Genomic DNA, 17060 nt, shown 5'->3' with positions numbered 1-17060 from the left:
AAAACATCCCCTTTGGGATACCCCCAAATTACTGGAGAATATTTTGGCAGCCAACCTTTAGCAACCCAGGAATTGATTACCCCTTTGGCAATCAAAAGGCATGCCAGCTTGGGCTGGATTTCTTTTCCAATGTCCATTTCCACTCTCCATTTCTTTTCCATTCTGCACTGTCCACTTCTCTCCACTCCAGGAGGCTGACCTCTGCGAATGCCTCAACAGGCTTTCTAGCCCTCTGGCTTCTGGTTGGGCTCAACAAATCAGGGCACTGGCAGGGCATTGGAGGGCAGAGGGAAATCTGTTTCTCTCTTTGTGGACTCATCACAAATTGGCCAAATCCTTTTTCTTCTGGCTGCAGCTTTTGTCAAGTGGTTTTATCCATATCACTCTTTCTCTGGGTTCCGGACGCCCTACCTAAGTCAAGGGGGCAGGGAAACATCGAAGGGCCAGTGGAATACTTGCTAGACATTACTGCACTGATCACAGAGTCTAATGCAAGAGCCCTGCTTCTTGGGCATCTAAGAATGTGACTTATAAACTGTTTCCTAAAACCCCAAGAGGAATTAAAAATATATACCACTTGGATATACTTGCCTTGCCCTTCTCCAATGAATTTCTTTTTGCAGAAATGGAAAGAGGAATGAGATGGAGTTATTTTGAGCATCCACCTCCAGATTAAGATTTAATTGCATTCCTAGAGACTTTCTTCTGTTTACATTGAGTCTTTCAGATGAGTGTTTCATCAATATGATTGGGATCACCTCCTTCAGTCTAGTCTATTTGCACAATCTATTTTGACAGCTCTGAGCAGAAAGGTCCCTAAAGGAAATATTAGATACCACCTTATCATTTCATTCTAATCGTATTCTGTACTCCGTGATATCAGCTCAATGATATTCAGCTCCAGAGCACAAATACACACTCTCACATGCAAGCATGTATGCACATTTTTGTACACTAGCTCAATCTAGACTTCTCTGTCTTTTCTCGTATGTTTTTTTCATTCTTAAACAATTTTATTCACACATTATACAATCCAACCCAATTAAATAGACAAACCTTCACCACCATAATCTATATGAAGACATTTGCTTTTCTTCTGCATAGAATTCATATCCCTCCCTCATGACCCCTACTTCTTGACATTTAATTTTGGCATAATGCCTTTGTTATATTCAGTGGAAGATTATTTCAATGCTACTGTTGACTATAGACCCTAGCTTGCATTGATTGTACCTTTTCCTGTATATCATCCATTTTCAACCCCTTGCAGTGTTGACATTCATTTGTTCTCACGCAAAAACATTTTTATATTTGTTCATTTAATCACCATTACTGTCCACTCGAGGCATTCCTAAATTATGCCATTGCAGTCTTTATCCTCCATCTTTCTTTCGTATGTATTTCTGTGCAACAGCCATGTGGTTTCTATCTGCAGCCTTCTAAATACTTACAGTGATGGGCATAGACTGTCTATTAATGAGCTCAGCAGTCACCTTTTCAGTAGAGGCCATGTTGGAAAAACTGGGAACCTGGAAAAAGTGAAACGCCAAAGAATGTCCTTGGATTTTAGATTTACAAGATTTACAAGATAGAGATAAAATCAGCCTGCCGAGAAACCCACATATATGTAGGGTGGAGGACATACACTGTGAACTCACTATCCCAGAGCTCAGTACAGGTTAAAGGAGCAGGATGAGGCAGATGACCTTCCACTACAGGCTCAGATTTTAGGACAAAAGAAAGAAGAAGAAAGAGGAAAGATTAATCAATGATCCATTTGGATCTTGAATATCTTTCATCCCCTGCAAACCACAGAAACAATAATAAAAACTCTGCTTTAGAATATAATGTTTTCATGACTAGATATTTTCCAGGCCTCTGAAACATTTTATATCCAAAGCATGGGGTCCAAACCCACGGTGCACTACAGAGTTAATGGACTTCTCAAGGGGCTCTGCAAAGCACACAACACAGTGACCTTTAGTTCCTGCTTCTGTAAAGCGTGGTGGTCTGCACTAAAGTAATCTTCCAGCTCTCCAGTTTAGTGACTGGAGGACAGACAATTGGTTTGAAGACTTGAGAAAAAGTCCTTTCATTAGCAAAGTCCTTTTCTTTAGAAGGCCATCTCTCCAGGACATTAAACCTGGGACATTTCAAAGGGAAATGGTGACAATCAAAGTCAGGCCACTGCAGCAGCCTGCTTGGCTGAATGACTGGTGGCCTGTGGAATAGGCTTCAATCTGATGATGTCTGGGATAGAGAAGGGGGCAGTGTTGTAGCAATGGCATCCAGATGGTAAAATTTACCCTAGTTATTCTCAGAATTACCATGACATTCTCAATAACCAATTCCATCTAGGTTTCAGAATTTGGGGACAGTGAATTGTGAATAGTAATCTGGCAGTGCTGTGGACTTTTCTTCATCTCTCTTTCCACAGATTCCTTCCTCAAACCTTCCCCCCATTCCAAACTAAATAGTAAGAAATGACTTCTCCTTAATTCTCATGGATGAAATAACCCACCTCACTCCCCATATAATATCCACTGAATTACTTGATAGTCCTTTTTGTCACTTCTGATTTCTACATAATATTCCTCCTTATAGGTTCTTGAAATATGTATTTAAAGGGATCAAAAGATTGATAATTTCAAGGGATTGAGAAAGTCTTCTTGATCAAAAGGGGAAGAGAGAAATGAGACAAAATAAAGTTTCAGTGGCTGAGAGATTTCAAAGTCAAGAGGTTATCCTGGAGGTTATTCTTATGCATTATATAGATATCCCTTTTTTAGTTTATGGTGTAAGGAGTGACTGGAGGGAAGTACGTGAAACTGTTGAGCTGTGTTCCAGTAGTCTCGATTTTTGAAAACAATTGTATAAAGAAATAACTATCACAGTGTGACTGTGCGATTGTGAAAACCTTGTGTCTGATGCTGTTTTTATCCAGGGTAATGGACAGATGAGTTTAAAAAAATGGATGAATAAAATAAATAATTGGGGGGACAAAGGGTAAAATAAATTGAGTAGATGAAAATACTAGTGGTCAATGAGAGGGAGGGGCAAGGGTTATGGTATGGTATAGTATGTATGTGTTTTTTCTTTTTCCTTTGAATTTCTTCTTCTGGAGTGATGCAAATGTTCTAAAAAATGATCATGGTGATGAACACACAACTACGTGATGATATTATGAGCCGTTGATTGTACACCATGTATAGACTATATGTGCATAAAGATTTCTCAATAAAAATATTAAAAATAAAAAAGAGTTTGATAATTTGCCCTGGGAAAAGAAAAGCTAATAGAAACATATTTTATCATTTGGTCAAACACTGGTTTAAAGTGATTTCTTAGCAATTTTGTGCTTAGCAGACTTTTATACACTGTCTATTTTATCACTTGGTTGAATACACCCTGTGTCCTTCCTAGGGCCAAGGCTCTTTTGCTGGTGCAATATATAAATAAAGAGCAGAGATCTTGGCTTTTTGTTTCACTCTAATGTCACATTCAAAGTATCAGTGGGTAAAATTTTCGCATTTATATGTAGCTCCTGATACTATCTGCGTTGAAATTTACCTCCTTTGTCAAACACTTAAAGAAATAAAGGATATAGTGAACAATCATCAATGGAAGTGACATCACCCAAAGAAAGACAAACAGTCATCATGAGCCTCCTGATGGAATATTAACACCTATAAAATATTACTAAAAAAAAAGAATCTGAATCAGATCAAGTCTTCATATTTATCACTTCATTTGAAATCAAAGGGTCAGAGGGATATGCCAACACCACAGGCACGCAATCAGCAAAAGCCAGAACCTGGACAACTAAACAGAACAAATGCCTAATTTCTTTGATAAATAAATTGCAAGGAAAAATAAAAGAGGGAGGTGGGGGAGAAGACTTCTGGACTACTAGAATTAAGTGGCACATCAATTAAATGTGTGGGACTTGTTTGGACTCTGATTCAAACAAACCAGCAGTAGAAAACGAAGAGAAAGACCATCACCAAAGAAAGCAAAAATTTTTATGAGACAGGGAAATGTTACTGAATATTTCACAATATTAAGAAATCTGTTGATTTCTTATATTATACACAGATTTCTTAAAATCTGTATATTTTAGAGCTACATATGAAAAATTGTGCATTAAATGTCAATATTTCTGGGATTTGTGGTAGAAAGAGTGGGGTGATGTGGGGAATGTAGGGTGATTCTTGTAGCTGAGATGTATACATGGGGGTCCATTGCTCTTTACCAGTGCATCTCAGTTTACCATCACATATAATCCTATAAAACGAGTGACTAATAATATCTACTAATATTTGGAACTACGCAAGAGTTTACAAAACAGTTTAAATTTGTAATCTCATTTCTTCCTCCTCGGTGCTACCTGGCCAAGCAGGCGCCGTTCGAATCCCAATTTCACAGATGAGGAAATGTATCAGAGAAGGCTGAGCGCAATGAAGCTGGTAAAACGTGGCCCGAGAATTAACTCGAACTCAAGTCTTTAGAACCCCAAGTTCTAAGGTCCTTCCTTTACGCCAAGAAGCTTTAAAAAGGAAGCGTAGGTGTGGGATGCAGAAAAGATATTTTTATGGAGCGCTGCAGGACCCGAGTAAAGCAACGACTTCTGGTAGAGAAGTCTGAGTGGGAGGAAGCCCTCTTCGGCTGGGGAGATTCTTACTCGCAGTGGCCACCAGATGGCGAAGGCTGCCCGCCGCGGGGAAGAGAGCGGCGCAGGCACCCCGGCGCGGAGACCTGGCGGCCAAGGTCGTAGAGAGCTCCTCATCCGGCCAGCAGTGCGGGGAAAGCAGGGTTGAGCCTAGAGTGTAAAATAACAAAGCTGTTGTGCGAGTCCTGCTACCTCTACAAGGGTTTATAAAAGAAAGCTTAGTGCTTTTTAAAGGTGGCGGCGAAAATTTAGCGTGGGTGATGCACCCCCTGCCGCCTAAAATGTGCATCTCGGGAGCGGTCAGGGATCCAGGCAGATGCGGAGACAGACACTTCAGGGGCCATCTCTGAGTGTCCGCTCCGCAACTGGAGCAACTCCGCAATGAACTCCGTGCGGATCCCAGGCGAAATGCAGGGGACTCTAAAGACCGAAGGACACAGGTTGGGGGGGTGGGGGGTGGTGAGTGGCTCGCCAGAAGTTTACTTATCCTTTAAATCCCGATAAGGAGAAACTCGATGGCCGCCAAAGTCAGAGTCCCCTGGATCTTAAAAGAAAGAACAGAAAAAAGTCTGTATCTCCCAGCTACAGATTGAGCCACCCGGCACGTGCACCGGGAAGTCCAGGCTATGTCAGGTTTGGGCTCGCGTTAACCCCTGCGGACTGCGAGCTTGTGCGCTAGACCCAGGCTCGGGAAGCTGCCGGACCGACTCCTACCTCGAGGGCGACGAAGTCGCAAGTGAATGGATTCTGCGCCTTTGCTGGGCCTGCCAGAGTTCGCGCATTCTAAAGCCTAAACTTGAGGAATGGGAAATAGGGGCACAGAGGGGGACTCAATTGGGTTTACCAACAGATTTTGTTAAATTGCCTTTTCAAAACAGCCCCCAAGGTAATGCTAAGGTCCGCGGAGTGAAAGCCAAAGTTTTGGAGTTGGCGTGCAGCAGCAGCGTGGGGTACTTCGCGGCTCAAGCATTCTTGAGAATGGAAAAGAATTCAGTGATTTTAATCTCTGTCCCTACTGGTGGCTCAGCGTCCCTTAAAATCGAGGGACACGCTAGAAGGATTTTATTCCGGACCGTTTTCATGACGCTTCCCAAAGATTTTTCTTTTCTTTTCTTTTATTGCATCCCCACCCCTATCCCAGACTTCGTTTCAAAAGAAGAAAGAGGGCGGGCCACCGTGGTTCAGCAGGCAGAGTTCTCGCCTGCCACGCCGGAGACCCGGGTTCGATTCCCGATGCCTGCCCATTGGGGGGGGGGGGCGGGAAAAAAAAAGGGAAGGGACTGTAGAGAAGGGGGAAGAACCCATTATCCTGCCATTAACCTGGTTTAAAGGTAACCAAAAGGCAGCTGAGAAGAAAGGAGAGTGGTACCAAAAGCAGATTTGCAGTCTTGAAACTCTGCACTGCGTGGCTAGAAGGCGTCCATGGAGGTTTTAAATTGGCTGCAAACCCCGAACTCTGTTGCACAGGTTGAGAATATGGCACAGTGGCAACCTCCCCTCCACCCCATTTCTTTTCTGACTCTTCCTGCCTTTCCCGGTTTTCCTTCCAGACGTTAGCGGCTCCGCACCCCCACTTCCACCCGCAGGATAGCTACCCAGCGTGCGAGCAATTCTCGGCTTCTGCTCCGCCGCGGAATCCTGGGACCACTGGGGTCGAGCTCGGGCTGGGGCGGTGTGGGGAGTAGGGGAAGCTCCTGCTCCGAGTTCTCCCCAAAGTAGAAAACGACTTACAGGTGCCATGTGTGGCTGCCTTTTCCCCACCCCCCAACTCTTTTAACCCTAACAAACAACCATACTGTGCTTGGCGATGAAAGGGGCACACGTGGGACATGGCAAATGAAAGCAGTATTTCTAACTCAGAATCGGATCCTCTTTACATTTAATTTCCCTTTTTCGTTGCAGTTTTTGTTGGTTTGTTTTGTTATGTGTTTTTGTTTGGGGCAAGGAGGTAAGAAAAGCGAACCCTGTGGAGACAGCAGGTCCTCAAGTCCGCATCTCTGTCCTGCGCAGGGAACACCGCCCTCAGCGACGCAAATGCCCGGACCTTGGCGGAGAATGTAAACAAACCCGGCGCCGAGCCCTTGATCTTTATTTAAATAGAAGCTTGTTTATCGGTGTCATCCTAGGAGGATTAATTAGATACATCTCTTCACAATTTGGTGTCTGACACTCCATCTTAGGAATGCCTTATCACAAGGTGTTAATTGGGGCCACTCAGCCACTTACGTTTCTATTAAACACTGCGAGGGACTTTTCACAAGTACCAGGTTCTTTTTACTGTACCGTGCAAAAATATACAAGACTCAAAATAGACTGGGGCCAGCCTGCTTTATCCCAGCGGCGATTAACATTTTCGGGTTTTCTAGAGGGCACGGTTTCAAAATTCCATCGCATCTCCCAGTGCACGCTGGCTCAGTGAGGTTGTTTTGGGGGACAGGCGGAGTGCGATGTCCAAGTTAGGGAGACGCTGAGTCCCCCTCTCCCCGATTTTCAATTCATCATCCATAAATAAATATACATGAAAAACCAAGTCCTCAAAGCTTTTGATTCGAGTGGCTTTGCCAAAGCGTTTTGAGGAGGTACCGTCGGAGACACTCGGCGAGAGCGCAAGCTCCCAAGGTCACCGGCAGCGCAGGAATAACTCGGGCCCCGGGGGGGTGGGGGGGTGGGTAGGAAACTGGGGAGAGGCCAGGTACAAGCTCCTGGCGGTCTTAATTGGGCGCGGAAGGGGAGGTCTAGGCTGATTGCTTGCCTCCCAGCAGCTAATCCTCTTAGCAGCTGCATTTCCGCGCCACGCAGTTAGAATGACCCTCCTGGCCAGACCTTTACTCTGGGAGGGTCAGGAGGGGGCTGGAAAGGTTTGCAAGCCCGGCCAGAGGCCGTCTGCTGATAAGCCTCGCGGGCTGTCTGGCGGCGGGACGAGAGGCCCTCTAGTCCCACTCCTTGGTTTGACTTTTCGACGGGCTACGGGCTCAGCCAGGGGATAGGGTGGCCTTCGCCCTCTAGGGAACGTGAGCCAAATAAACGGAGCTAAACGCAAACACAAACGTTTGCAGACAGCGGCGCGCAGGAAAACTGAGAATACTCATGTGTAAATGCGGCGCCCACCTCCAAGCCCCCGCCGCAGACCCATCATCCGGTGCAGAGTTCAGCTTTGGGGCTGGGGCTGGGGCGCCGGCCGGTGGCTACCGAAGGAGCAGCCCGCAGCGGGCGGGTGCGCGCGAGCGGCTCCCTGCAGAAGCAAACCACAAGTGGAAGCACAAGCCGAGCAGTGGGCGGCCGGCGCATCCTGCAGCGCTCTGGGACCCGGAACTCGCAAAGGGTTGCAGGGGTTCCGGGGGAGCCCATGTGGGCCCATGGCTGGGTGGCCCCAAGTAAGCAGAGAAAAAAGCCCGGGGAATTGACGAAGTGGCCAAGAGCCGCGGCAGGGACCCCGCGCTAAGAGCCGGGGTGGGGGGAGGGGCGGGATTTTCGAGGCTTGGATTGGGCCTGATGTGGACAATCTTAGATCTGGGCAGCAATCCACCCCCCATTCCCCACCCCCACCCCCAGTCCCAACACCCATTGTCCAGACTTCCCAGTTGGGTGAGGAAATAGCCCCATTCAGCTTCAAGGAAAAAGAAGATAAACAAAATCATCCCTGCCCCCATAGCAACGTGGCAAATCAGAGATTCTAGAGCAGTCCATGAGCATGGGGCGGGAGGGGGGGTATGTTGGTGGGGCAGTGTTAATGCTGGAGCAGGGAGACAAAACGAGATTTTAAAACAGATTAACATGCAGGAGAACCGGGTTCGATTCCCAGACCAAGTATCACCTCCGCCGCCCCCCCCCCCGAAAAAAACCCACCCCAAAACAGATTAAAACCCATAATACAGAAGACGGAGCTATGCCCGTTTCCTTAGTGAACCACATTTATTAAAAATGACTAAGACTGTACATAAAAACTCAGGATCTCTAAAAAGCCTACAGGAGCTGTGGCATCAGGTTTTAGTTTCTGCACATTACCAAGGCAAAGGGGAGTAGAGGATAGTAAAGGAAGAATGAAGTAGGAGTTTTCTTTAACACGCTTCTTTAAACACGTTTCAAGTTAGTACAGGGTAGGTGAATACATTCTTAACTATCTACGAAGTAAACAGAAAATTCCCACATATGGGGATGATGAGAGAAACTATCCCCTTGCCCCTGCAGCTGTTGAGTTGCAATTTCTTTACAAAGCCAAAGCACCAATTTTACATGATCTCGGACACCTACATAGACTATTTGTACAATATATTCCACATTATGCTACAGTGTATCTAAACACACGCAACTGTACAGTTTAACATTCTCTCTTTTTGGCTGCTCCCCCTTACTCCCTTTCCCTCTCCTGAGTGCTCTGAGAGGACCCTAGCACACAGCAGAGGCCTCCTAACACATGTTCAGTGAGGCAGTCCTGAACTAGGGCAAACATGGCTTGTTCTGGAAGCCTGGAAGGAATAAATCAGGTAAAACCAGCACCTTCACAAAGGTTTTTCTTGCCTCCCAGGCCTAATAGCTTTTGTCCCTAGCAGAAGTCCCCCGTTGAAGCTTTAATGCCCGGCCCTTCTTTTCCAGGCTCAAAACACCTCAGTAATTTGGCTTATATTTGCTCAAAGATTTACAAATAGTAAAGAGAACCAAAGCTTTCAACTCATTTGACGGTGCTCGGCACTCAATCTTCACAGCCCATTTCACTGAATGTTTAGTGTTTCCAATAAATAAATCTGGAACCTTGAATATCTTCCAAATTTTAAATCATATTTAAGTCCTCCATTAACTTCATTTTAAAAAGAAATGCTAGGTCTGTTTCAGTTACCTGCAGCAATCGAAAAGCTTTGGCACCTTCTTTAGAGAATTGCACAAAACAGGATGCATCAAGGTGGAAGGCAAATGTCTTTTTGGCAACCTAGGTAAAGAAAACAAGAACAAAAAACACCACCAAGTCCATCTGCAAAAAGGTAGCTAATTTTTACGAGGTTAAAATACTTCTTTAGGGAGTTGTATAAAAAGCATAATACCCCCCCATGCCTTTTGAGGTGTCTTTACTATACTCTTCAGCATTAATGTCCTCGCACTTTATGGAGGGAGAATTTTCATTACTGGAGGTGCTAGGAGACAGCCGCCTTCGCTTACAAGCACTGGTGTATACCCCTGAATCATTGGAATCTAGAGACTTGATGGAAGGGGGTGTCTCTATCCAAGAAGAGGTAATTTCTTCTTTGACCTTCTCCTTGGAAAGCTGATCTTCAGAGAATACAGGGGGGCTTGTTCTAGAGGTCCATGGTAGTCCAGCTGTCATCTTCCTCTGATACGAACCTCGACCTCCCCACCCTGTCATTGCAGGGAAGGTTGGGTCAGGGTAATAGCCCAGGGCATGGGATGTCTGGAGGGGCAAGGATTTAAGGCCGTATGGGAGCAAGGTGCTGGAAGTATATTCGGACTCATAGGAACCGATGTCTAGTTTGTTGGTCCCAGGTTGCTGGACAGGTGTGACAAGCCACCGCTGGGGAGGGTTAGTCACCTCTTCACTCTGTTGGGGTGAAAGGAGTCCGTTGGTCTGTGGCACGGTTCTCTCGCCATTATAGTACCGGGCTTGAGGTAAAGTGTTGACAAAGGGCTCCGGGAAGAAGGACTGAACGCCGTACCGACCTCCGGGGACAATCTGATGGGATCTAGGAGAATCCGTGGGAGATGGAGTTAACCTGTCATTTTCTGAAGCGGTGTACATGCTACAATATAAAGAGAAACACTTAAAAAAAAAAAAAAAAAAAAAAAAAAAAAAAAAAAAAAAACCTAATGTTCTCCCCAAACAAATCACCTCCCAGAAATGAAAAAAAGAGAGAGACAGAGAGAGTGCTAATGGTTGCCTATACTCAAAGCACTGGTCTGTTGAAGTGGAGGAAAAGAGAGGCAGGAAATGCATTGGTCTATTTTAGCCAGACTCTTGTTTCTTGGGAGAAAACTCCCCACCACAGCAGAATAAGATTCCTTCCCCTTGGACATTATGCATTAAGTCTTAGAAAATCCACCTTTGTAAATTCTAGAACTTGAAGAACTCAGAACAACCCTCCCTTGCCAATGCGAGAGAAAGAACGCTGACTGTGGTGTTAGAAAACCCAGATTAAATGGACATTTGCATCTGCTTAGTTTCAGACTTTTCTTCTGTTAACAAAAAGGGGGAAGAGTCATAACACCCTCTTGTGGGGATGAAAATGCTGGATCAAAATGAGAAACCATACAAATGCAGACTCTTGAAATTTCAAGTTTCCACCCAAGTATTTAGAAAAAGCTCCTCATTTTTAAGCTTTTAATATTTCTTTAGAAATTAACAAAACCCTTCTGTGTAAATTTTAAAGCAAGATTAAAGGCAAAATACATGCCAAAATAAAAACAAATTAAAATCCCAAACAGGAACGCTCTTCCTAGAACATATTCTCAAAATGTCTGATTATGTGTGTGTTGTTCAAAGATGAGTATGCAAGCGTGAACAAAAGGTGCACTTACGAATCATAGTTGTCCCTGAAGCCCTTTGCAAAGGGGTTATGATCAATCTTTAGTTGAGTAATCTAGATAGGGGAGAAAAATAGTTAAGTGTTTTTTGTCAAGCAGGGGCCCTGGCTTTAAGAGATTCCTGGGACATTTGGGACACTCACATCAGTGTTTTGGTAGGCAGTCACCGCAATGAACTGTGTTTCTGAGAAGGTAAAAGTCTGGGTCTTTGAGGGTTCATTTAAGTCCTCCACGCCATCCTCTGTAACTTCAACAATGTGCAGTCGTGGTTGGTACTTGTGTAAAGACTGTAAGACTATCATCTGGAAATGGTACAGAAAAAGAATGGCCAAATGTAAAAAAAAAAAAAAAAAGCCTCTTTGAAGATCAACAAAAGTAGGTTTTAACAAATTATATATTTTGGAATGGGACTCCTGTTTTCCTCCCCCACCAACAGCTTCCTTTTTTAATTTCCATTTTAGAGATCTTATCACTGCCATTTTTGAAATTTAAGCACTAGCTGGGTAGGGTGTTTGATCATCATCATCTTTCTTCTTGAGTTCCTAAGGCTCCCTAAGATTTCAGTATTTCTGTTCCTAATAGTCAACTCGCTGTTATTGAAATCCAGTAAGAAAGTGAAAAGGAGAAAAGTTAAAGGAAAAAATGGTTAGAAAGAAACAGGCGAGCAAACAGGTCACAACTGTGAAGAGCATGGACTCTTGTTAGAAACTGTAGCCGGAAGACACCCCCTCCTCTGTCACTCTACCTGGGTGTTGTTGTTATTGGCGCCTTTGTTATTGGTGAGTTTTAATTTCCCAAAGGAAATCTCCTGTCTCATCCAGTGGGAACCGGTATTAGGAGACTCTGGGTGCACATACATTTTGTTGCCTAAGAGAAAATGAAACAAAACACAAAACCCAGGCATATAGGGTGGTTTACAAATGGGGGTGGGACAGGGCTATCAGTTAGCTATCAGTAAATCAAGACCAAAACTTAGAGTCCAATTCTCCCCAAAGCTAGCTGCTTAAGAAAGTGGAGATCACCTGGAGACAAATCTGGTATTCCTTCCCAGGGCCCCTGTGCTTGCAGCCTTTCTCGGACAAGGCACTCATCTTAACAATATGTCAAAATTAAAAAATGAAGCCCAGAGGAGATGCCTCTTAAAGGTCAGTTTGTGGCCTTCTAAAGCAGTGGAGGGTGGTTGGACTTTCAGGCATGGACTCACTCTTGGGGAGTGAACATTACCAGGAAGGCATATCCACCCAAAGATCTTGACTGTTAGTTTCTTAGACTGTGGAAAGGTAGGGATTGGAGGGGTGGAGTGGAGTCACGGTTAAAGGTTCTATATATAAGTAGGCAAGAAATCTGACTTGAGTAATTCTTTCCTTCAATCAACAGAAGAAATTTATACTAACACCTCTAGGTCCCAGCTTGGGGGAGTGGGGGGAGGACACAGTGCTAGATCTAAATGTGAATTGTCTGAGTTTGGATTCAGATTTCTGCCCTGCCGGTCTTGCCCTCCCCCCCTCCCCACCCCCCACCCTACCCGAGTCTCCTCTCTCCTCACCCTGCATGTTATTGTCAGCTTTGCCGCAGGTCACCCACTTGCCCCCCTGGAAGCGCCAGTGGTTGGGGTCTGCCAGCACCACCTCTACGAACACGTTGTAGTGGGCCGTGGGATTGAGTCCGTTTATATTGAAGCTCAAGAACGGAAACATGCGCCTGTGCAAGCGAACAGAACCAAGATAAGCGATTTACAGCCGGATCTCGCGACAGCCGGCCCAGACTCCGCCGCTTTCGCCCGACCCCTGCGGTGGGGCGAAGTGCGACATTTAGAAGTCTACAATGAACAGAATATTGGTAGATAAAGTGGGCTGAAGCTATGAAAAATATGTCGAGTTGGCAACTCTTGAAACACCTTCCTCCCCCCCACCCCCAATAATTCCTTCTAAAGTCAGTATTTCTAAACTCATGGGCTTCTCAACACCCTCCTCACAAGTTTTCGACCCTTTCTGATGTTGATTATTTTCCTTTCAGGACATTAAATGATTTTAATTTTTAAAGGTACAAGTATCAGGGAACAAGATTTATTTCTCCTTATAAAATAATTGTAATAAAAAATTCCACGTAAGGCTAAAGTCCCCTTTGAGCGCCCCTCTCCCAGCACCCGTCCCCGTCACCTTCCCCAGAAAAAAAAAAAAAAAAACATTGTTAGCACTTGGATGTGTATCAGAACTTTCTAGCGCCTAGAGCTCTCCGAACCGCCTAAGTTACCATCCGGACCAATCCTCCCAGGCCGGCTCTCAGTACCTCACGCCCATCTCCCGGAGGCACCCCGTGGAGACCTTGGCGCCTAAAACTGCGGGAGCCCATCTACAGTGCGCAGGTGGCCAACCTTGAGCCTTCCCCCAATCCCAGCTCCTCGCCAGTGCACAGAGAACAGCGCACCGCTAAGCTGGCCGAACTGGTGAATCTAGCTTTGTGGATATGCCCGAATTTCCATTACTATCTCCTCCGAGTCAGTACCGGTGAGGATGAAACGGAGGAGGGGAGGACAGTCGTAACTTCGGCCTCAAGCACCAGCCGCAATTGCGGCGACCGGGGGAGAAAGGAATTGGGAGATACTGTGTATTCACTTACTGCGCGCCGAAGGACTCTGCAAGCAGAGCGCGCAGAGAGTGTTGCACCCCGTCACACCCGACCTTCTCCGGGAACACACCCTTTACCCCCGCGCCTCGGGACCCCTCCGCGTTGCGCTCACCTGCCCTGTTTCGTAATAATCATCTCGGTTTGGTGGCGGTGGAATTTGAGCCACAAAGGCCGGTTGCACAGGTAGACGTGGGCGCGGAAACCGGAACCAGGAACCCCCAAACCCCCCAATCCTCCGCAAGAACCGGCGGCTGCTGCCCCTGGGTACGGCCCGTAGAGTGGAGCTCCCTGGCTATACTGATAGGCGCCTGGGCCTCCTCCCCCGCCGCTGCTGCCTCCCGCGCCACTGCTTGCGCCGGCTCCGGGGCCAAACTGCGCCCTCCCAGGTGGGCACACAGCGGTGGGGAAGCCGCCGGGGGGCAGCATGGAGCCGTAGGGGTAGCGCGTCCCGTTGGGAGCCGGGTACATAGATCCGTGGGGCGCCCCGGTCGCCGCCTGGTACGGGAAGAGCGAGCAGGGGGCAGCCAGCTCGGAGCCCTGAGGCCCGGGAGATTGGAGGTAGTAGCGCTCGGAGCTCAGGCTGTCCATGCAGTAGCGTGCGGTGGCGGCGGCAGCGGCCGAGGGCAGCTCCTCCTCCCCGCACGGGGAACCCTTGCGGCCGTCCGGGGGCCCTGGCTTGGCCACTGCAGCGGCGCTGGCGAAGGCGTCCCCGGCGTCGGCGTCAGTGAGCATGGCCGCGGGGGCCCCCGCGCTGGAGGTTGCGGACTCCCCGCTCCCCGCCTCGCACGAGAGGGTGCCAGAGAACTTCTTGGACGCTTTGTCTAAGTCCAGCCTCTGAGGCGAGGGGGTCGTGCCAGGGAGGTGACCCGCGCTCCCTCCGCCGCCGCCTCGCGCACTCTCCAGCTGGTAGAAGTGTGCGCCAGGCAGGTTCACCGAGCTCACCAAGAGCTGCTCCCCTAACTGCATGCTTTGCTAAGCGCAGACGGCAGCTGGCAGCTTCCTCTCCTTCTGCGGCCTTATTATAAAGGCAGAATGGGGGAGCCAGCGCCCTCTTCCGAGGGGAAGGTAACTTCCCCTTACCCGCGCGCGGGTACTACCCACTTGCCGACGCACCCGCCCCACCAGCGCGCACAGGAGCGCCCTAACCCGGTGTTTTTCCCGCACGGATAGCGCACTTAGCCAAGGCAGGAGGTGGAAACTGACCGAGAAGCACTCTCCTTTTTCTTCCTCTTGCCTCCCTCTCCCCGCTTCTACACTCACACTAGGGGAGAAGAGGACTTAGAGCTCTTTCCCTGTGCACCCACCAGCCCACGCCTTTCTGCCCCTTCTCGACTCCCAAACCATTGGCCAAGTTGGCCACTTAGAAACTTGCGGGCTGTCTTCGGAGCCTTTATGTATGTGTAGTTAGGGAGGGGCTTCGCAGTCCCTCAGCCTAGGGACCCTCCTATTGGCTGATAGAGGTGACACTAATTCAATTAAGCATTTACTAATTGGATCAATCGCCTGCGACTTTCTTTTCCTTTAGCCTGCCCCCCCTTCTTTTCCTTTCCTTCTCTCTGTTTCTCTCTCCCTTTCTCCTTCCCTCTCTCTCATTCCCATCCATCCTTCCTTCCTTCCTTCCTTCCTTCCTTCCTTCCTTCCTTCCTTCCTTCCTTCCTTCCTTCCTTCCTTCCTTCCTTCCTTCCTTCTGTCCAACTGTGAGAATTCTGATGTATTTCACTGGAGTTTAGGGGTACAGGATTTGGGGGCTCGGTAGCACGGCAAACTTGACGCACCGAAGTCACCCCCACTCTCCCCTCGGGCAATGAGGGGGCGGGAGCAAGATTTTGGGGCGGGAGGGAGAAATGGTCTACAAGCTGACCGCTCAGGGAGGCGCGGGTTCCGGAGGATGGGCGAATGGCGCGAGCTGAAGAGAGGCCAGAGCCAAGGGGATTTTCCTATCAGAGGCTGTGACTTCAGGCACACCTTACTCTGTGCGGAGGAGAAAACCCTGGCATCTTTTTGTTCACTCTATCCTTTTACCAATGCGAAGAGTTTGTAGAAAGGATTTGCGCTCAGCATTTGAGATTAACGAGCGGGCTAGAGCACTTGGTCTTCAGCGGGTACTGACGCCCTCAGCTTCTAGATCAGAAGTCCGGGTCGGGTGGGCGTTGGGAAACATCCAGAACCCAAACTAAACACGACTAACCACTTTCCCTCATCCGCCTGTCAACTCGCTGGCCTTCGGAAAGCAATCACTTTTACTCTTCACCGTTAAAAATCTACACTGCTCGGATTCCCTGAATCCCAGATTTCTGAGATCCCCGCCCCCATTTTCAGTCGGGCCTGGCACCGAGAAACAAAGGTTCCCTGGCAGCCGTGCGGTTAAGATTCCCTGAGCCTCTCTTTCGCGGCGCAACACAGGACGTAGAATAATTAGTGAAATAAGCAGTCTGATACTGAATTAAACCCCTTGGCCCCAGCTGCCTGTTTCTCCAACCTATGTTTTCGCAGAGTTAAGAGCGGTGCCGTCATATTTTATTGTTTTATTATTACAGAAGGTGGGGGGTGGGGGTGGGGAACGCATGTTAAATTGCAGATAAGGAGAAGCCTGAATATTCACAGTTAATAAGCAATTACGGACGCGGCTTGTAATCGCTCCGGGAGCGCATTTTCCGGCTGAGATGTCCAGGCTCTGCTTCCCCACCCGAACTCGATCCCACGGGAAACTCTCCGCGCACAACAGATGAGGCGGCCACAGAATTTGCTGGGCGCACACCCGCCAGTGTGGAACAGGGCGAAGCTTCCCAACCGGGCTTCAAACTCCAGCAGCACCAACGTTCTCAGGTTTAGGTTGGAGAGCGGAGAGGCCCGTAATGCACTCGGACGCTCCAGGGCATCTATCAGTTTTTCCTAGGGGTGAAAGCCGAGCGCGCGCGCGCGGGTTTGCGCGGTCGAGGCACAGCCGGGCGGGGGAACGCCGAGTGAGGAGAGGGCAAGTTAAGGCGAGTGGGCCGGGGACGGTGTCTAGTCGGTGCGGGGCAAGAGCGATCGCATCACGGATCCCAGCAAAGCTGGCGGCCCCGAGCGCGCTAAGCCCTAATACTCCCTGCTTCTCATCCCATTAGTTTAACTAGTCCGCGTTTGGTGTGTCAGATGTTCTGACCGCCCCACCGCCCACTCCCACCTCCCCTCCCACCCCTTTTGTTTTATTTTGATCCATGGAAGTCTTAAAGCATTCTTCAAATAGGATAGC

At 47.9% G+C, this 17060-nt stretch overlaps 1 protein-coding gene across 3 annotated transcripts; it reads right to left on the bottom strand.

Annotated features, from left to right (window-relative positions):
• Positions 1-8571: 8571 nt before the first annotated feature.
• Positions 8572-14854, bottom strand: EOMES (eomesodermin). Of its 3 annotated transcripts, none has more exons than XM_077129949.1 (6): positions 13938-14854; positions 12744-12898; positions 11943-12064; positions 11341-11499; positions 11192-11253; positions 8572-10359 (listed from the first exon to the last, which is right to left on the bottom strand). In XM_077129949.1, the coding sequence occupies exons 1-6, from the start codon at positions 14789-14791 to the stop codon at positions 9678-9680; spliced, it is 2034 nt and encodes a 677-aa protein (XP_076986064.1). In that variant the 5' UTR covers positions 14792-14854; the 3' UTR covers positions 8572-9677. The 3 variants fall into 3 exon arrangements, with proteins under 3 accessions (XP_076986064.1, XP_076986063.1, XP_076986065.1); XM_077129948.1 differs by having other exon boundaries at positions 8572-10416; positions 13938-14853; XM_077129950.1 differs by lacking the exon at positions 13938-14854 and adding an exon at positions 13817-13880 and having other exon boundaries at positions 8572-10416.
• Positions 14855-17060: the final 2206 nt, after the last annotated feature.

This window comes from Tamandua tetradactyla, chromosome 15 (genome assembly GCF_023851605.1).
Source record: "Tamandua tetradactyla isolate mTamTet1 chromosome 15, mTamTet1.pri, whole genome shotgun sequence".
NCBI lineage: Eukaryota > Metazoa > Chordata > Mammalia > Pilosa > Myrmecophagidae > Tamandua > Tamandua tetradactyla.
This window is presented reverse-complemented; position numbering and strand designations above follow the sequence as displayed.

Coding starts and splice junctions, on each gene's coding strand:
- EOMES (XM_077129948.1), bottom strand. CDS start 14,791: ATGCAGTTAGGGGAGCAGCTCTTGGTGAGCTCGGTGAACCTGCCTGGC. Junction 11,500..11,942: donor CCAATAACAACAACACCCAG/GTAGAGTGACAG, acceptor TACCATTTCCAG/ATGATAGTCTTACAGTCTTT. Junction 11,254..11,340: donor CTGCCTACCAAAACACTGAT/GTGAGTGTCCCA, acceptor TCCCCTATCTAG/ATTACTCAACTAAAGATTGA.